Source organism: Oncorhynchus mykiss, chromosome 29 (assembly GCF_057628025.1).
Source record: "Oncorhynchus mykiss isolate SJ-2025 chromosome 29, ASM5762802v1, whole genome shotgun sequence".
Lineage (NCBI taxonomy): Eukaryota > Metazoa > Chordata > Actinopteri > Salmoniformes > Salmonidae > Oncorhynchus > Oncorhynchus mykiss.
Genome location: NC_143050.1, coordinates 25,350,453 through 25,372,396, shown reverse-complemented (window position 1 = coordinate 25,372,396; position 21,944 = coordinate 25,350,453). Strand labels below are relative to the sequence as shown.

Sequence of the window (21,944 nt, the reverse complement as noted above, 5' to 3'; positions counted from 1 at the left end):
CTAACACACACACACACACACCAAATAGTCACACCCACACACCAAATAGTCACAAATCAATACCATTACCCTTAACACACACACACACACACACAAACACATCTTACAAGGTTGCATGTTCTATTTTGCAAAATGTTTAATACAGTGGGTTCATCTCACATTAATGCTGCATCGAAAATCTACAGAAGTTATTGTTTCACCCTTGGGTTCACGCATGGGCCTGTACTGATTGCATGGTGGGTGGCTTCCCTATGTGACTGAGTGACAATGGCTCCTCATACACATTTAGCCTGTGGCATGCTTAGTGAAACCTGGCTGAGGGGGGTAGAGAGAATTGACTGTTACAATTAACTGCTAGTGCCTTCTTCTAAAACAGAAGGCGTTAAAATGGCTGCTGAATTATTCATACCACACTTTATTGCAGATTGGCTCCAAGACCATGCACGCTTTATGTGGTGTATTCTATGGAAGGTGACTCACGTAAAATGACAACACCTGAATAAAAAACAGCTGAATTTAGAGCTGACTGTCAGTGGATATACCATTATATCACTGTTTGCTGTGGATATTGGATGCTGTAAAGACCTGCATCTGGTGTTCTGTTTGAGGACAGATCAGTGGAAGTAGCCCTGGCTTCAGACCGGTCATTAGTGCCTAGCTGAGGTCCATATGCAAATGGTCCTGTAGTCATAATTGTCATGGGATATCCTTATAATTTCGTATCCTTTTTCTTGCTATATTCGTTATTTTAACCTGAATCTAAGGCAAATATCTTATTATTTATTCCTTACTTTAGAAATATAGTTGATGGAAGGGGCTAAAATAACAATAAATTGCTGTTAAATAACAAATTACTGAATACAATACTCAACAGTAACATCACTTACCACAACCATAGTGTTTGTGGATGAAGACACATGGCTGAATAAAACTATAGTAGACTGTACAGTAATCTAACAAGACTTACAGTAAACTAGAATCTGCTTACCTGAGTTCTCAAAGTCCTTGTAAGAGGTGGCCCAGGACTCCGCCTGCCCAAGCAGGGTGTTCTCCATGATCTGGATGTCGGTGATAGGACAGTTGCATTGTGGGTACTCGTCAGCACACATGCAGATACACTGGCTGTTCCGGCAGATGTACTCCCCCTCCCCATTACACATGATGTAGCTCAGAGCCGACTGAACAAACTTCTCCTGGAGGTACTCTGGAAAGATGACCTGGAGACCTGGAACACAAAGGGAAATCATTTCTATGACATTGTTTTGAAAGGGGAGGTTGGTATCTTCAAACCACATCTTCACTGACACGTGTCTGCTGGTCAAACATTCAGTTCAAATAACAATTTTATACAGTACCAGTCAAAAGTTTGGACACACCTACTCATTAAATTGTTTTTATTTGTTTATTTATTTATTTTTACAATTTCCTACATTGTAGAATAATAGTGAAGACATCACAACTATGAAATAACACATATGGAATCATGTAGAAGCCAAAAAAGTGTTAACCAAAATATGTGAGATTCTTCAAAGTAGCCACCCTTTGTCTTGATGACAGCTTTGTACACTCTTGGCATTCTCTCAAACAGCTTCAAAAGGTAGTCACCTGGAATGCATTTAAATTAATAGGTGTGCCTTCATAAAAGTTCATTTGTGGAATTTCTTTCCTTCTTAATGCATTTTTTAAAATGTATTTAACCTTTATTTAACCAGGAAAAGCCCATTGAGACCCAGAGTCTCCTGGCCAAGAAGGCAGCAACAACCAATACATTACAGAATTAAAACATACAACAATACAACCACATGATCCAGCCTTAAAAAAGCATTTACACTCCTCTGTAACAGAGAATCCCATCAATATTTTAAATTCATTCAGTGGCACTAACATATATACTGTAGCTGGACTGTAGATTATTCCATGCGTCTGGTGCACAAGAAGAGAAGGCAGTCTTGTCTCATACTGTGAATGTCCTGGGGACTTTAAGTAGCAACCACCTAGCAGACCGGGTATGGTAACTGCTGGTGGTGAAGGAGACCCGACTACAGAGGTAAAGAGGGCGTGTACCCAAAAGGGCTTTGTAGATGAACACATACAAATGTATCTTTCTGCGCATATAAAGTGACACCCAAACTACCATTTGGTACAATGTGCAATGGTGGGAGTGGCTTGGCATTTGTAATAAAGCGCAAGGATGCATGATAAACAGAGTCCAGTCTCTGTAAGATGGAAGAGGCTGCATGCATATACAACAAGTCACCATAATCAATTACAGGGAGAAAAGTGGCCTGAACAAGCTTCTTTCTAGCCATAGGACAATCCATTATGTTATGACAAGGTAGAGGTGGTATACAGAAGACAGCCCTATTTGGTAAAATACCAAGTCCATATTATGGCAAGAACAGCTCAAATAAGCACAGATAAATGACAGTCCATCATTACTTTAAAACATGAAGGTTAGTTAAACTTTTCAAGTTTCTTCAAGTGCAGTCGCAAAAACCATCAAGCGCTATAATACAACTGGCTCTCATGAGTACAGCCACGGGAAAGGAAGACCTAGAGTTATCTCTGCTTCAGAGGATAAGTTCATTAGAGTTACCAGCTTCAGAAATTGCAGCCCAAATAAATGCTTCACAGAGTTCAAGTAACAGACACATCTCAACATCAACTGTTTAGAGGAGACTGCTTGAATCAGGCCTTCATGGTTGAATTGCTACAAAGAAACCACTACTAAAGGACACCAATAATAAGAAGAGACTTGTCTGGGCCAAAAAACACGAGCAATGGACATTAGACCGGTGGAAATGTCTTTTGGTCTGATGAGTCCAAATTAGACATTTTTGGTTCCAACCGCCGTGTCTTTGTGAGACACAGAGTAGGTGAACGGATGATCTCCACATGTGTGGTTCCCACCGTGAAGCATGGATGAGGAGGTGTGATGGTGCTTTGCTGGTGACACTGGTTTGCACTTAGTGGGACTATCATTTGTTTTTCAACAGGACAATGTCCCAAAACACACCCCCAGGCTGTGTAAGGGCTATTTGACCAAGGAGAGTGATGGAGTGCTGCATCAGATGACCTGGCCTCCACAATCACTTGACCTCAACCCAATTGAGATGGTTTGGGGTGAGTTGGACTGCAGAGTGAAGGAAAAGCAGCCAACAAGTGCTCAACATAATGTGAGAACTCCATCAAGACTGTTGGAAAAGCATTCCTCATGAGCTGGTTCAGAGAATGTCAAGAGTGTGCAAAGCTGACATCAAGGCAAAGCGTGGCTACTTTGAAGAATCTCAAATATAAAATATATTTAGATTCAATGTGTTGTTTTATAGTTTTGATGTATTCACTATTATTCTACAATGTAGAAAATAGTCAAACATTTTGAAAAACTTTTGACTGGTAGTGTACATTTGGAAAATAAGGATTGTTTCAGTGGCATGAAAAATGACATCACACAAAAACGAACCTGCTTGTAATTATAACGGTAAGCAGACAAGAGCGGCACTACATCACCTCATAGGAGGTGGAAGACGTACATTATAATACTCTTTTGCATGTCTATACCTTCAAACCAATACAGTATACCTCAAATTATAACAATAAGGAAAGCCCCTGATGGGGTTTGCAGGTTGCACTTTTGTCATGACAGATTCTGTCTATTGATGAGTTTTGAACAGGGTTTATAGAGTTGGTTTAAAAGTTTGCCCATTTTTGACTTTGAGTTGTCTTTCTCCGGAGGTCAACTCATGATGTGACAAAATGGAACAGTGATTGATGGCTGCTGTCTTGTTGTGTCTTGTTTTATTTAACACAGCAGTAATTTATTCCCTGTGTGTGTGTGTGTGTGTGTGTGTGTGTGTGTGTGTGTGTGTGTGTGTGTGTGTGTTTGTGTGTGTGTGTGTGTGTGTGCATATGGTTCGGCAACATGCTGCTAATAGATAATTGCCTCTTATGTTAGCAGTGACGTAGCGTTAGTAACCTGGAAGTTGGTTGGCCTGAAAGCCCTTCTTCACACTTAAAACTGACAAGGTATTTATACTTTTCAGTTTCCAGCACGTCCATATCTCACCCAAGGGATCTAATAGAAGAGAAGCTCTGACAGCTAAGTCAAAACCCTTTCTCTTCATTGCTGGAAATAAATCCTTGGCAATACAAGCCATTGGATTGGAAACAATGAAATAGATTTTGCTTCCTCATATGAAACCGCATCTTGGCAAGGCAATTTAATCTTTATAGCTTTGATGTTAGTGCAAACAGTGCCTCTGCAAATATGCAACTGAGACCATAACGTAATGTGTTATTGTGCTGTTGAGTGATTGTACTAATTATGTTCCCATACTTGCTTTTTACCCAAACGTGAAAACCCGGCTTCAAAATCACAAAATTAAATGCAAATAGATTTTGTGCAGTGCAGCCATCTACTTTTACACATTTTTGTATCTAACGATATCTTGCCAGCAAATAAACAGCAGGAGAATCAATATGATTATGCCGTTCATTAAATACACAAGAAAAGCTAAACTGAAAACTGGTGGGTGGCTTCAAAGTAAATGAAGGTCTTAAGATCCAAAGTGATATGAGCCTAATACATGAAGCTAAACCCCAAAGTGTACTTATCAAAGTTCATCTTTTGCAACCAAAGATTGTGAAGAATTAAACCTAGCTGTGGGTGGGTTTCCTTATAATACTAACTAATCCTTTTCCTTTCATGTTACCTGACTAATAACTGAAACCATGTGCATCTCTAAGTTAGGTTACTACAGTTCAGTTACTACCTCTGTGCAACCTAGCTCTATGAGAGTAGTGCAGAGGCATGAAAGAAAGATAGATAGTGTACATGCACACTGTTGAACACTCCCATAGTTTTACTGAGCGCAATGTTTCGACCCGAAGTCTGTCAGTAGTAGTACATACTGTAGGCATACACAGATTTCTAGCGGTTAAGATCATTGGGCCAGTAACCCAAAGGTCCTTGGTTTGAATCCCCAAGCCGGCAAGGTGGAAAAATGTGCCGTTCTGCCATTGAGCAAGACAGTTAACCCTCAACAACAACTGCTCCCCAGGCGCCGATGACATGAACGTCATTTAAGGCAGCCCCCCGCACCTCTCTGATTCAGAGGGGTTGGGTTAAATATGGAAGACACATTTTAGCTGAATGCATTCAGTTGTGCAACTGACAACAGTAGGTATCCACCTTTCCCTTTCCCCTCTGCTCTATGCCTCAGTATGCTCACCACATTTACTTCCACTGTGTAACCTTGCTTTGTATTCCCTCTGTGACAGAATACTCCATTCACTATTCTGTCTGTCCACCTCATCAGTCCCAGTGCCCATCAGGGGTAGATGAGAAAGGGAGAGAGGGAGGGAGGGAGGGATGAATGGATCATATCTAACCACAAAGAGTTGGATTGCGAAGGGCTTTTTCTCCATCAGACCTGTCTGCGGCCCCCGGAGCCAATATTCATTTAGCTTGATGTATTCCTGGGCCTGAAACTTTAATGTGATTTGTGGGGGAATCCAGATGGCAAGTTCACGGATCGACGCCACTCGCTGACAGAGGCAGTGCCAGCGGCCGAGTGCACAATAACAGTGGGTGCCTCAGCCCCCTTATACATCCTGCAAGCACCAGGGCCTCTTATTCTCCTGTAGATATTACAGCATTACTGGCCAGACTGCAGGACTCACACAGACACTGGCCGTGTCCGAATACCCATACTAGCGTACTAAATAGTTTGTGAAGAAAGAATGTTTTATAGTATGTGACATTTAGAAAATAGTACTTTGAATGTGTCATCTAACTCCCGGCATTCATTCATTTTGGTACAGTGTGTCAATGTATCTTTTGTCAAACACTTGAGTCTGAAAAGTTGAGTAAATTATACTAGCTCCAACTCCAAAATGAGTATGCAGTTTAAGTATGTAGTGCGCTAGTATAGGTATTTGTCAGAATACCGATACTTGCGTTCCAAATAGTAGGCTTTCTGGGTATACACTGAGTACACCAAACATTAGGAACACCACCTTTTTCTCCTCCCCTTCATCTACACTGATTGAAGTGGATTTAAAATCAATAAGCGATCATAGCTTTCAACTGGATTCACCCGGTTAGTTTATGTCACGGAAAGAGCAGGTTTCCTTAATGTTTTGTATACTCAGTGTATATGAAGTGTATATATGGTATATATGGTATATACTGTATATATCAGTGGCGGTCGGTGCTGTTTAAGATTAGGGAGGACAATTTGTAATTTTTTTATGAGCATGGCCATTTTTTTATTACAGAATATTGGATGACTGTCTGTTATCCATATTCCCATTCACCCAGGTCAGTGTAACATTGATCGGTCTAGGCTACTACATGATACTCAAATTTGCTCTATACCCATCATGAGGTTGCTACAACCTAGCCTACAAATGAAAGTTTACAATGTAGGTGCACAGGTCGAGAGACAAATTGAAGTAATCAAGGTAACAGACAGTGACACATTCAGTACCGCCTTGCACACTCTTGACAGCATCTAGCTGATCTAGGGTGTATATAAGTACAAAACAGTTGCAAAATGTTACATTGTGTAACTAAAGCAAGAGTTTTTATTGGACAAATTCAGATAGGTCCATCCCGTTTAGTTCCCTTTGCTTCCATTTAAGAAATATTTTGCAACAGAACTGGCAAAATGATTACACACACCTCTGATCACCCGCACACAGAGTTCACTTTCCTAGTAGCCATACAGGCAATATCATCAAATCTTCACGCTCTCCTCCTCTCACATTTTGCCTTCGCTTGTGGACTTCATTGACCAGGCCAAAGAAACTCTCCAAGCAAAACATTCATAACATAACCACTACACACAGCCTACATTGTTGTCACCCTATTAGCTAACGTCATAGTCAACATAGCTACTAGAACTAACGCATTAGTAAACCCACAATCCAATCCATGTGTACAATCAGACAGTAGTACACAGCGAGCAGTTTAGCAGTAACCTGGCAGGCCCTGGTGGCAACACACTTATAAAACCGAAAGCTTACCTTGAATTGGAAGTGTTGGATAGCCATAGCCTGCTAGCTAACATAAATATAATTAATCTCTGTTTGAGTCAGGTTGTTGAGTAGGCTAAATAATCTGCATTAGCAAGCATAAGTGAAACTGAAAATAATATACAATGAAATATCTCCTTCTCTCTCGCTTTGCTGCTTCACCTTCATTTTTGAATGAATTAACTTGTTCAAAACTATTCAACTATTGTCTTTCTCTCTCTTTGAGTCAACCACTCAGCACATTTCCTACACTGTAGTGCTAGCTAGCTGTAGCTTATGCTTTCAACACAGGGATGTAACCTAAGCAAAAGAGAGAGGTAAAACCTCTAATAAATACACAGGACGAGACCCGCAATACACTATTCGGGGACCCGTAATAACAAGTGCACAATACACGCAGCACGAAAGCTGAAATAACAAAGCACAAGTACTCACAAGACCAAAGGACATGGGAACAATGGGGTGGCAGGTAGCCTATTGGTTAGAGCGATGGGCCAGTAAAAAGGTAAAAATATGTAATTCTTTTCCCTGGTAGGCTGTCATTGTAAATAGGAATTTGTTCTTAACTGACTTGCCTAGTTAAATAAAAATAACTGACAAGACAATTGTTAACAGCGGTCACATAATGAGGGGAATTGGAATCAGGTGTGCGTAATGAGACAGTTCAGTGATGCCTAGAGGCCGGTGACATAGACCTCTGGAACTGGTGCACGGAAGGGCAGCAGTACTGGGGGAATCTGTGACAGTAAGTCTATGGAAGGGGGTGAAAACCATGAGCCTCCTAGGTTTTGTATTGAAGTCAATGTACCCAGAGGAGGACAGAAACTAGCTGTCCTCTGGCTACACCATGGTGCTAGCTTACAGAGTGCTGTTGAGGCTACTGTAGACCTTCATTGCAAAACAGTATGTTTTAATTAATTATTTGGTGACGTCAATATATTTAGTATAGTTCCATCAAAAAAGGATAACTTTTTTAATGTTTCACTACTCGTATGGTCCTCCCCTTACTCCTCTGAGGAGCCTCTACTGGTATTTATGAAAAAATCCAAAGTTGTATAATATGTGACGTTTTGAAAATGTAGTATGTAGAACACGCTCTACAAAAATGTACGAATAGTGGGGAACAAGCTTGATTGCACATTCGATGATGCCTTCTCAGTATGGATGACACCTTCTCTGTAAATCAAAACAAGACGTTGAACTGACATCTGTGCTCAGTGTGTACTTTTTCTCTGTCACTCAGACTCCTCTCTAGCACACTGCTCTCTCTCAGTCCCGTACCCATTTCTCTCCCTCTCTCAATTGAATTACATTGTCAAAGTACACATATAGCAACAATGGTTTAACCAAAAGCAATAAGGCATCAATAATGATAGTTATAGTAGTAGTGGAAATGGTATTAACATTAACAGCAACTACAACAATATTCATGATAATAATAATACATTAAAGCAATAGTAGTAGGCCAGTCTCAACATGACTGAAAAGCCACATGGTATGGTAAGAAAGCCAGAACAAAAAGGCAAATATTATTGACATTACATTGCAATGTACACTGCCCGTCAGGTTGTGCAAAGGTTGTGCGTTTCACCTAATAAATATGAGTTTTTATCTTAATATTTTATAGTTTCAAATTATTTGTACTGAATGATCATTTTGGGAAAGAAAGATTCTCTTAGGTCTCAGTATTTTTCACAATATAATAGGAAATGCAGCTCTGTCTCTACCTCTTCCCGGGGGCAGAGTGAGCAGAACCTGTCCTCTCTGGGCAGCCAGGTTTGCCTGTGACAACCAGTCTCTATGGCCAGGCTGTGCTCACTGAGTCTGTACCTTGTCAGTGTTCATCGGTTTTCTACCTGTCACAGTGGTCAGATAGTCTGCCACCGTGTACTGTCTGTTTAACAAATAGCATTGAAGTTGACATAGATTTTTTGTGGTGTCTTTCAGATAGGTGATATATTTTTTTGTTTCTTTGTCATGATTTGGCTGTCCTGAGGGGTTGGTTTGGATTAATGAACTGAGCCTCAGAACCAGCTGGTTGAAGGGACTCTACTCTTTTTAATCTCTTAACATTGTAGGGCTATGTGACGAAATGTTTCGGGGTCACTGGTTTTTAGATGGTTTTAAAATTTGATGGCTCTTGTTTCAATTCGAATAAGGAAAGGGTATTGGCCAAATTCTGCTCATCAAGGAAATGTAGTGGTCTGCTATTTATGATACTGCAGAGAATTTTCTCTGTAATTATTTGGATCAAATTTGTCTCCGTTTAAATAGATTGGTTAGATCAATCCTTGGTTCCAAATATCAGGGGAAAATACCTTCAGTGAAGATAACGTTGAAGAGTTTGAGCATGGCCAATTTGAATTTGTGGTCTGTATTTCATTTAAAATACCATCAGCACCACAGGATGTTTTGGGTTGTAGACTTTATAGTTTTTCCAACAATTATTGTTCTGTAGTTATGTAACTAATCTCTCTCGCCTCCTCGTATTCAGTCATAACCACCCCATCGGATGGTTTCTTCTACTTTCAAATGAAAATTGAGCAAAATCAGTGTAATGACTTTAGTTGAATCAATGTTGTTTCTACATCATTTCAATTAAATGACATTGAACCAATGTGGAATAGACGTTGAATTGACGTTTGTTTCCCATTGGGGAATATCAAAATATCTTGCAGTGGAGACATGTTTAGCTCATACCAAACCCATTTGTCTATGTCTTCGGGAAAAAAGTGTTTAGGGATCCCGAGTGGCACAGCGGTCTAAGACACTGCATCTCAGTGCTAGAGGCGTCACCACAAACTCTGGTTCGATTCCAGGCTGTATCACAACCTGGCAGTGATTGGTAGTCCCATAGGGCGGCGCACAATTGGCCCAGCGTCGTCTGGGTTTGGCCGGGGTAGGCTGTCATTGTAAATAAGAATTTGTTCTTAACTGACTTGCCAAGTTTAAAAAAGGTTAAATAAAATAGAGCAATCCTGTTTAGGTAAAACAACTTAGTTTATGACTAAAAGTTTGCCACTCTGAAACATGTAGTCTGATTCCAGTATATGTTTATAGGTAAATGAGTGCCGTATATTTTTTCCACAGCACTACAAATCATCAGATGCCGGAGAGGCAGCACATCAGGGAGTTTAACGGTGGATCCCTAAAGAGTCACCAATAAAATGGAGGCAAATATCAGAATTCCTTTGCCACCATTTGATAACCTCCAACTTCATGCTCTGTCAGTGCACATAATTCACAGCAACCCCTCTGCCTCACTCTGCCTCTAATAAATAGAACCTTGAACACCAGTTAATCTGATTGCATACATCATAGGCTAAAGTATTTCCTTCACGTATAACATGCATACACTGTGGCAGGACTCAGCTTTCATGAATGCTAAAAAGCGGCCCATGAAGGCAGAAAAGTCTCGTTCCAGCTCTTTCTCCCAGAGTTCTATTTTGGTATGCTGATGGATGAGCTAGTGCGGGCGACGGCCGAGCGTTCACGACTCCTTGGCAACGCACACCACTCCTAGTGATACCATACTCCGCCTCATAAGCTAAAGTTTCATCGAAGATTAATTGACCATTGTGTGACCGCAAATTCGCAAAATAATCATTACCTAATCCATTGGTGCAATAAAGTGCATTACTTTGAATGGGGCATTAAATAACACTGGCTCTTGTTCGTACCGCATAAAACATGAAGACCTCTAAACTGAAAATCCGCCTCTTTTTCCTCATCGCAGGCTTGCCCCATGTCCTTCGTAATCAAAGGGGCCGCAAGGTGGTGCTAAGACCGTAACTGTTACTCCTCTGCTTTGTGTGCCTGCTTAGTTCAGATCAACCTAGGATTCTACAGTGTAGCTAATGTAACTAGTCATTTACATGTTTTAATACAGCTTTTCACGTTCTGTCTGTAGACATCCTCATCTTTTAGAAAGCAGCGTTTTACGGTTCTGGCTATTGCTTACTTAGCATTTAAATGGCTAAAGCATTTCTATGTCTGTTCTGGGCAGATTATCCACAGTGTTGTCTGTGCGGTACAAGCTAGGAGCTCTCTTGTGTTGTAAAACAGGACTGCTGGTGCAGCAGATTATTTAGCTGGAGAGTGACAACCTCATTTAAGAATGAATAAATAGGAATAATGTTTTGCATCTTGCCCTTGATATCTTCCAAACACTTAAATTAAATCACTGGTTTCATTTTGAGAAAATCATCCAAATGCATGATGTATAACCTACCTAATCTCTCAAGTAGACTATTGGATTTCATTTCATTTTCATGAATACCGGAATACATTAGGCAAACACCTAGACTAGTAGAACAATAGAGCACTGCCAGAGCTTATCTGGAGAAAAGCATTCATACTAATGTAGTTTACCTAGAATGCACTCCACAATAATGCTTGGGTTTCATATAGTAGGATTGTGGTGGCCCAGTCCCATATTTACAGAAGCAACAACAGGTTGCCAATGATTTATATATACACTAGATCAGGGGTTTTAAGATGACTAATGTTACTGCCCCCGCTACAACCAAAAACATACTTAAATACAAAATTATAATTTTGTCCTTCAAAATTTTATTTAAATACTGTAGAAATCTAATCATTCTTATGGAGGACTGCTGCTACTGAAGAGTGCCAAAATGGCTGACTGGTGGCTCCAAAGCCTTTCAATGGCCAATGCATAGCAGGAGCAATCCACGGTTTACATTCATCATTGGTTGATACAGAGGAATCTAATAATTTATCTGTTTTCTCAAAGAATAATGAGAGAGGCTGTCGTAATTACTGTAAAAGCCTGGCATTCAGGCCGACTACCACCTGCTCAGAAAGGGCAAGGCAGAAATTGCACTTTGCAACAATTGTAGGATTCAATCAGGCGGGGGAGCATTAGCTGTCCATGGTGCTGAAATTTTGACAATGGTGCTGAACACTGGACACAGAGACACATGGTGAGTCAGGGCAATACTAAACCCATGATTACTTGGATTCTTCTTCTCTACCAACACAACACCATGACTACAGTGGGGACAATAATGTTATTGATTTATTAACAGTAGTACCTTTATGAGTTTTTGTAATAGTAGCGCCTGCAGACGGTGTCAAAAACATAGTGCTTGTTGTACTCGTGGTATCAAATGACTGTCCCTACACAATCTGCAACTATGTGATAGAAATGTCTCCAAGGACTAGTCATCAACTGTGCAAAGATATGTTTTCAAACAGTGGAATTGGAAATGTGTTTGTTTGTTGGTGTGCTGCAGTGTGTGTGCTGCAGTGTGAGAGTGGACAAGCTGCTCAGTCACATGCACCAGTAGAATTGAACGCATGCAGCCATGTGTTCCTGTGCACAGCAGCGCAAGCAGGAGCTCGGCTGGTGGCATCTTCAGCTAATATCACACACACTTTCCGGATTAAAAGCCACAAATCACATATTCGACAAGCATCCTGGAGGCGCCAAGCCAGAGAGGTGTGACACTGATGCGTGCAAGCTCCAACATTTCCATCTCGGCTGTAGACAGATACAACTACTCTGAAAATGTCACTAATTCAAATCGCAACATCACATAGAAAAAGTGAGGCTGAATGAGCTAGACTTTGATCATAATATTTATTTTAACGCCCTGCTTCTTTCATTCGGGTAATTGATGCACTTATTGTAATTATGTTGCCGAAACCAACATATCTATTAAAATCCGAACATTAATACATAGCAGGGTTTCAAAGCTCAAATCAATACATAATCTATAGCTATTTTGAGGTTGTTGCTAGTTGTGCAGAGAGACATAAATATCAAACCTTTTTAGAGGCACTTAAAACTCCATTGACGACAGTGGTCGTAAAAAGTTGAAGCTAGGTAATATTGACCTGTCAAAAATGAGCACCCTTAAATCAGAAAAACAAAATCCCAATCGATGGGAGACAAGAAAGTGTGAGTCCATGGCTGGGAGGTGAAAGGAGGCAGCTAGAATGGCAGCCCAACTGATCCATGGGTGCTGCTGCATGCTGACACAGAGGGGCCTAAAGCTGCTGGAGAGGAAAGAAATAACTGATTTATGGTCCTGCCAGCCCAAGTGGAAACTCACTCTGGATTGACCACCTCCAATTGAGAGTTGACCCTGAGGTCAGTGTGGAGAGATTTCATCAGGTAGCCGGGCACGGCAGTGTAGAGAGGTGAAATAAAGAGTGCAGCTATCCATCTTCAAAATGATCCGGTATTATTGGTTATCTAGGGCCGAGCAAGTATACTTTTATAAAGATAATAATTCCTCAGTTCAAGATGCAGTTGCAATACCAAGAGGCAGCTCAATACGCCGCAGTATTAGCTAACATCAGTAGACTGTACGCCATGCTCTCCAAATTGCATTAGGATTTTATCAATTGCATGATTTGTCTTATGATCTTGTGGGTGTGCGTGTGTGTGCGTGTGCGTGTGTGTGTGTGTGTGTGTGTGTGTGTGTGCGTGTGCGTGTGTGTGTGAAAAGAGATACAGGAGAAGAAAAAAAGAGAAAGAGGGGCAGAGAGATAAAAGAGAAAGGCTACAGGAGAGAATGTGTGTATTCTTCTATCTGCATAATAAAATATGTTTCCATGGCAACGTCAATCTCCTTGCTAATGTACTTAAGCGTCCTAATCAATCTGACAAGTCTGTAATCAAACACGTTTACACTTTTGGTATGTTTGTCTTTACAACTGCTTAAAAAAAAGACAGGAATCAAGCAGCACAGCGATGACCATCTATTCCATCACTACAGATGAATTACCTACAGGCCTGCTTCATTTATTTTCACTTCACCACTTTGAAATCTGTTGGCTCAGGCCATTCTAACATATTCATAAATCTTCCAAGATGGGCTCCATGGCTCCTGGAAGGAGGAGAGAAGGAGAACGCGAGAGGGAAAAAAAGATAATTACTTTGCTTTTGTTTTGCAGCTAATTTATGACGGCCATATCGGGGGTGATTGTGGCCTGGGAGATGGTTCAGGGAGTAGGTGGGAGGTAGGAACCCTCTGAAGTCCTCGACCGCCCTGCCTGCGCCATTCTTCATGGGAGATGCTGGCCGAATCCATGATTAAGTGACAAAAGACTTGACTGTTTAACTACAACTTGTTAATTCCCACCATCACTTAAATCTCACTGTCCTTGATGGGGTGGCATTATTTATAGTTGCTTTATTCAGATACAAAGTACTGTGTCTGAGAACAAACCAATATCCCAGGGTTAGTCAGGTTGGTGTGTTAAAGAGAAGATAAAAATAAATGAATGAGGATTGAAAGGATAGTGTGTTTACTCACTAATTATAGAACATCTTTACAAGAATAAAGCAGAGTGCTACGGAAGTGGCAGACCAGAATGGATAAAAGGTATACTGTATTTAATCAGTTAGATAAGCAGAGGAAGTGTTAATTCCAAAGATGAAAATAGCTTTGAGGTTTGAGGTTGGATGGAGGTAAGGATGATGATGAGGCATGATACCATTGAGTTGGCCTTAAACCATGTATTCATGTATTCAAGTACGCATGAATATGCGCTATAAACATTATAGGCCATACTACTCAATGAACTAGGCCTTTGCATGGTCCAGCAAAGCTTGAAGTAAGTCACGCAAGAGGTCTAATGCAAAAATGTGTTCCTGTGTCCTCTCAAATTCTGAGGGTTGTCAGAAAGGCGGGGGAAAAAGAAGGCATCACTCAGTTTGCCCCATTACTTTGAGCAATTCCGCTTGTGGGGAGAGAAAAGAGTCTGGTTGCTTTGATAGGTAGCTCCCTTGATGTCAGATTCCGTCGCAGCATTTTAATCTAAATCTAAGTGGAAACAGAGGAAATATCCAAGCATTGGGAGCTGATTGTTATAGCACCTGTCTGTGTTATCTGTGGTTGCCAGCCACCGGCTCACAAAAAGCAGGGCCAGAAAAGCATCTTCCTTTGAACATGTTGTTATTTAGGCGTTCTAGTCAAATGTCAAAGGAGAAAATGTGCCCATGACTAAGCTCACTGTTCTTCTCAAATTGGTTGCAAAACTTGCTGCATTGAGTATCATGGTTGGTTTAAACAATTTCAGGCTTATTACTCTGAAGCTCTTTCCATAATGTATCTCTGTTGTTCTGGTCCAAAGGGGTGAGTAAAAAGACTGCTAGTTATCCAGGGTGCACATGGTATAAGTTCCCAATGTGATTAAATCTAAACAGAGGTAATGGAGAAGGGTTAGATCTTTCTGTGTTGATTTTGTATACATTCAGGTAGATATAGTGCCGAGACTAGAGTGCGCGAAGTAGAAAAACGAAAGTGATTCAAAAGTGTAATTAAAAGGAAGGAAATGTAGTGGGTTTGCCATTACTGCAGCTTGTCCTCACCAATGTGACTATGAATACTAATAAAGAGAGGCTGCATGCCTAGTCCTAATTTGTTCAAATGCATTGAATGTTGAGGTTTGAAAAAAGGCCAAAGACTCATGTGTAACTGAATGGTATCGAACAATGGTTGTCACGACTTCGCACTCGGTAAACTGAAGATACAGCTAGACATGAAGTTAGTTTGATACACTGGGATTACAGTTCACTTATTTAATTTCTTAAGGCTGTGCATCTTAGGTCAACATGACTCAAGTCTCTGGTTGTTTACCTGACAATTTTTTTTATTGAAGCTTATTCAAGGTTTATAAAAATAAACTCACTAAAAACTAAGTATTGTATCATTAATTATGATTCATAATCTGCAAATGTCAAAGAAGCACTTGAAAGTTCTCAAAAGTAATGGAATCCATCCACTTATGATTCACAGTAGTGGCAAATCCCCAGTACCATTAACTATGTTCCAAGAGCTGGCATCCCCTAGCAACAGACACAACTGCCACTGAGAGCAGAGTGATAGAGAAAGAAAAATAGTGAAAGAGAATGAAAGATACAGATGGTGAAAGAGACAAAAACTGAGTAAGAGAGTGAAAGAAAGTGAGTTATAGAGAACAAAAGTGTAAGAGAAAAAAGTAAATAGAGGAAAAATAAAAATTGAAAAGAGATATAGATAGAAAAAAAAGTAAGAACGGAAAACACAGGCCCACTCAGCACGGCTCATCTCCTCCCTCCTGACCTCCATCTCTGGGACACGCTGTGCCTGGACAATGATCCATTCTCTGGCCCTAACTCTCAGTTAACCCCCCACCGTGTGCAGGGACTTGGCTCTTGCAGGGCCTTCCCAAAGACACAATATTGAGATTCAGCAGCAGGCCTCTCCCCACATCTCCACTGTGGAGGTAATGATCTCTTCTACCCCAGGATGCCCTCTGGTTCTGACCTTGGAGAGGATGCTGAGCCCCAGCCGGCAGAGCACAAGTCAGAGCAAGGGCCCTGGGATAGCAACAGTGCTTATGTCTCACCCAGCAAGGCCTGACTGACAGTTGATGGGTCTTCATCTGAAATCTCTTCATACGAACAGTGTAAACAGCCAACTAGTGTACAGTACTGAGTATGGGACTTTGGCCAGCTGTTTTGTCTGAGCATTGGGCCTGATTAGGAAAAACTCCATGCACTATAGGCTATATATCCTGGTGAATTTACCTGGGCAGGATAAACTGTTTATTACACATTCTATTCAAAATATGGAGCTATATATTACAATATCAAGATATCATTAACTGACATGACCATAGAAAAGCAGGATATCTTACATACTGTTTGAACCTTTAAAAGCTCCTTTAGTTAGCACTATAGTGATATCATACTGATGCCAGATGTGATCTTTTCACATTTTAAATGTCACCAGTTTTGTTCTTTCTATAATTGTCTAAAAGGTCAAAGGGAATTTGAGAATGAGACACATGGAAAGTGTTAATTAAACGTACCCAGAACAAAGACTGATATACAGTGCATTCGGAAAATATTGCATTTTTCACCTTTTATTTTTCACCTTTTTTTACCTTTACACCTTTATTCTGAAATGGTTTAATGGTTTGTTTAATGGTTCGTTTTTTTCCCCTCATCAATCTCCACACAATGACAAAGAAAAAAAAACATTTTTAGAAATGTTTGCAAATGTATACAAAAAAAATTTTTTTTTTTTTTTACATAAGTATTTAGACCCTTTAGTCAGTGCTTTATTGAAGCACCTGTCGCAGGGATTACAGCCTCAAGTCTTGTTGGGTATGACGCTGCAAGCTTGGCACACCTGTATTTGCGGAGTTTCTTCCATTCTTCTCTGCAGATCTTTTCAAGATCTGTCATGTTGGATGGGGAGTGTCACTGGGTTCAAATCCAGGATCTGGATGAGCCAGTCAAAGACAATCAGAGATTTGTCCTGAAGCCACTCCTGTGTTGTTTTGGCTGTGTGCTTAGGGTTGTTGTCCTGTTGGAAGGTGAACCTTTGCCTGATGTCCTGAGCGCTCTAAAGCAGGTTTTCATCAAGGATCTCTCTGTACTTTGCTTCGTTCATCGTTCCCTCAATCCCAACTAGTCTCTCAGTCCCTGCCTCTGAAAAACATCCCCACAGCATCATGCTGCCCCTTCCATGGTTCAATGTAGGGATGGTGCCAGATTTCCTCCAGACGTGATGCTTGGCATTCAGACCACAGAGTTCAATCTTGGTTTCATCAGACCAGATAATCTTGTTTCCCATGGTCTGAGTCCTTTAGGTGCCATTTGGCAAACTCCAAGTGGGCAATCATGTGGGCTTTACTGAGGAGTGGCTTCCGTCTGGCCACTCTACCATAAAGGCCTGATTGGCGGAGTGCTGCAGAGATGGTTGTCCTAGAAGGTTCTCCCATCTCCACAGAGAAACTCTGGAGCTCTGTTAGAGTGGTGGTTCCAAACTTCTTCCATTTAAGAATGATAGAGTCCACTGTGGTCTTGGGGACCTTCAATGCTGCAGACATTTTTGGTACCCTTCCCCAGATCTGTGCCTCGGCACAATCCTGTCTCAGAGCTCTACGGATAATTCCTTCGACCTCATGGCTTGTTTTTTGCTCTGACATGCACTGTCAAATGTGGGACCTCATATAGAGAGGTGTGTGCCTTTCCAAATCAAGACCAATCAATTGAATTTACCACAGGTAGACTCCGATCAAGTTGTCGAAACATTGCGAAGGATGATCAAGTGAAACCGGATGCACCTGAGCTCAATTTCGAGTCTCATAGCAAAATTTTTATATTTATATTTTTATATTTGTGTAATATTTAACACATTTTAGAATAAGACTGTAACGTAACAAAATGTGGAAAAGTCAAGGGGTCTGGGCGGAGGCTGGAGAGTATCGTCGTCCGAAGGAGGACATGGAGGCAGCTAAAGCGGAACGGCAATGTTACAAGGTGTTGGCTCAACGAAGCAAGCACGAGAGGCAGCCCTGGGGAGATTGGCAGAGTCAGGGTTCAGACCTGAGCCAACTCCCCGTGTTTACCGTGGGGAGCGAGTGACTGGTCAAGCACCGTGTTATCCGGTTCTGTGCACCATGCCTCCGGTGCGCTCTCTGCAATCTCCCCGCAGTTGCCATGCTAGAGTGGGCATTCAGCCAGGAGGGATTGTTCCGGCTCAGCATTCCTGGCCTCCAGTGCGTCTCTTCGGCCCAGGTTATCCTGCGCCAGCTCTATGCATGGTATCCCCAGTTCGCCAACACAACCCAGTGCGGCCTGTTCCAGCTCCCCGCACTTGCCGGGATGAGTTGTGCCAGCTCTGCGCTCCAGACCTCCAGTGCGCCTCCACGGTCCAGTGTGTCCTACGCTGGCTCTACGCACTATTCCTCCAGTGCGCCGTCATAGCCCAGTGTGTTCGGTGCCAGCTCTCCACACTCAGCGAGCTAGAGTGGGTATCCAGCCAGGACGTGTTGTGGCAGAAATGCCTTCTGGAACATGTGTAATAACAAACTTGTATGCCATCTGTAAATATTAATAAAATTGATAAATTATGAGACTAATTGGTTTAGCCACGGAAAAAGTAGGCAACCTTCCCACTAGCCATAATTGGCTGAGATAATGAGTGGGCTGGATATGCCGAAAGATGAGTTCGGATTGATCTGCCATGTAGCACGCTTCTGTCGATCACATGAGCTGGTCAGTATGTGAAGGTATTCCTTTCTAAAGCGGATATTTTGAAAGATATCATGTAGTAGAACTGCATAAGTGTTGCTCTCCACTTTTTGGAGGACCGAGTTCTGCAATCAGTGGAATTAGAGGATGATAGCTAAGTAGATGGAGAAAATTCTGCCGTTTGATTGCAAATATGCAGACAGAGTCGAAAAGAGTACACACAGAAGGCTGTTGTATAAAACACCTGTGTCCGGATTACATTACATCTTCAAACTAAGGGCAACCATGGCATCCGTGGCAGAGGGAGAAGCGTCCATCCATAGTCTAGCTATCAAAATGTTCAGATGTTTCTAATTTTGTCAGAAAGTCATTTTCATTTCAAGTTAAAGTGTACTGTTAGCGAGCTAGCTTGCTCGCTAACGATAGGTGTATTATCTGTGTAGTAATATTATTTGTATCTCAGAGCCATTTGCATTGCTAGTTATAGCCTAATGTTAGCTAGCTAACGTTGGACCTGGTTGGTTAGCTACCTGCAGATTCATGCAGGGTAGTAACGTTATAAGTTGGAATTATGGTTCATTGTTTAGCTAGCTAGCTACATGTCTAAACAAAATATTTCACGATCCAAGTAACCATTTCAAAAGAATGTTCATGATGTCACTGCAACAACTGTCAATAGACATAAATGGTAAATTCGCTCTGGTTATCTACTCCGATTTCAGAGCACTCTCGTCTGAGTGCAGAACAACTGATGAGTTTATCAATGCTCAACACCAGTTGAATATGGCCGGTGTCAGTCAACGTTGGCAGAAAACGTAATTAAATTGTTGCCAGAAGCACAGTTGCAGTCACCAATGGTCTGGATAACATAAAAAACAGCCTAACCAGCTCTGCTAGGGCGAGTAGAATGGGCAATGAGCTGTTCTCTCATTTGTGTCTGGAAGCAGCTAGCAAGCTAGCCAACATTAGCCAGTATGCTTAACTTCTTAAGGTATAGGGGGCAGCATTTTCACTTTTGGATAAATAGCGTGCCCAATTTCAACTTCCTGCTACTCATGCCAAGAATATAAGATATGTATATTATTAGTAGATTTGGAGATTTGGATAGAAGTTTCTAAAACTGTTTGAATCATGTCTGTGAGTATAACAGAACTTATGTAGCAGGCAAAACCCCGAGGACTAACCGTTCAGGGTTTCTGTCTGTTCAGTTAGTTCTCATTGGGAAACAATATTTGTTAGGCACTTGTCTTCTAGTTCCTATCGCTTCCACTGGATGTCACCTTTCTTTGGAATTTGGTTGAGGTTATTCCTTTGTGCAATGAAGAAGTACGGCCATCTAGGAAATGGGTAACATTGTTGAGAGTTGCGCAAGACTTAAAGTAGCGTTAGTTTCCTCTCGTCCTCTATTGAAAACAGATAGACCCGTCTTCAGTTTGATCGATATTAACGTTTAAAAATACCTAGCAATTATCTGATAGCATGCAACACCCCAAAATGCCTGAAGGCGACGTAAACAAAAGAATTAGCGTAGCCGGCGCTACACAAAAACGCAGAAATAAAATATAAAACATTCATTACCTTTGATGATATTCTTTGTTGGCACTCCTATATGTCCCATAAACATCACAAATTGGTATTTTTCCCGATTAAATCCGTCCATGATTGCCCAAAATATCCATTTGTATAGCCTGTCTGCATCACGAAAAAAGCTCTCTTCCAACACGCAACGTCATGTTTAAAAATGATATAAGTTGCCTATATTCTTTGACAAAACACTTCAACCTACTTTTATAACCCAACTTTAGGTATTTGTAAACGTTAATAAGCGATCAAATTGATCACTGGGCGATCTGTATTCAATAGCAGCTACAAAAGAAAACAGTGTCCATTTTTCAATCTTCCAAAATCGATTGAGGTAGGCTGGATGGAATCACGGATCTATTGATAATGTCTCAATGGATTTTTGTCAATGAAAATGACGTTTTTGGCGACATCGTGTGGAAGCTGTAGGAATTGCATCTGTCTCCATATTAAATTTGGTTTCCTTTAAATAATCCATGAAATGGGCGCATGGATACTTTTTTCAGATTTCAGTGACCAGTTTTTCTTGCGCTTTTCGATGAAACACACGCTCTGTTATAGTCACAGCCGTGATTTAACCAGTTTTAGAAACTTCAGAGTGTTTTCTATCCACACATACTAATCATATGCATATACTATATTCCTGGCATGAGTAGCAGGATGCTGAAAAGTTGCTCGATTTTTAACAGAATGTTCGAAAAAGGAGGGGGTAGGATAAAGAGGTTAAAATCTGACATGTTGGCTGGATTCACAACGAGTGTAGCTATAATTTGCCAAGTGGGACGCAAGCGTCCCCTATACCATAAGAAGTTAAGTGCTTGACTGCTGTTGTTAGGTTAGAAAGCTCGGATCAACCCTACTCCTCGGCCACAGTGTCGAGTGTGCGTTCTGAACGCTCCAAGAGCGGAGCGCTCTGAATTTACGAACGAACAATCTGCCAGAGCACACTCTGGCACTACAGATTAAATGTACAAACACGCTTGTAGTATAAACCAGACTTTAGTCTTGAAATATTTGGTTGTTTAGTACATGGTCTCACATGTGAATCCTTAAGAGATGGGTGAGGCTAAAGCTTAAGAGGGTGTGAACAATGCTGAATGGGTATAGAAAAAGAAGAGCTCTCCACTAGGTACACCAAAACATTCAAGGGCCCTTTTCTCAAAGGGAGGTTACAAGTGAATAGTCAGCTGACCAGGTGAATCAAAGCTGAATTACTTTCCCATTGTTCCTCTACTATAGTGTATGATATATTATTTTCTAGCTTTGAGTCTCTGCTTTTATCCAATGTAAAAAACACAATTTCAAATTTTGCTACATAAGA

General features: G+C 41.1%; 1 protein-coding gene across 2 annotated transcripts in view; it reads right to left on the bottom strand.

Annotated features, from left to right (window-relative positions):
• The window catches only part of LOC110509819 (BMP/retinoic acid-inducible neural-specific protein 1), a 116,118-nt gene that overhangs the window by 13,087 nt on the left and 81,087 nt on the right, over positions 1-21,944 (bottom strand). Inside the window, exons 1-2 of one of the 2 annotated variants that reach the window (XM_090226886.1) lie at positions 20,621-20,847; positions 989-1,225 (exon numbers count right to left, since the gene is read on the bottom strand). In XM_090226886.1, coding sequence (XP_090083012.1) covers positions 989-1,225; positions 20,621-20,702 — 319 coding nt within the window. In that variant the 5' untranslated portion in view covers positions 20,703-20,847. Of the gene's footprint in view, positions 1-988; positions 1,226-20,620; positions 20,848-21,944 lie in introns of those variants that run through there. The other variant, XM_021590941.3, reaches the window with a different exon arrangement.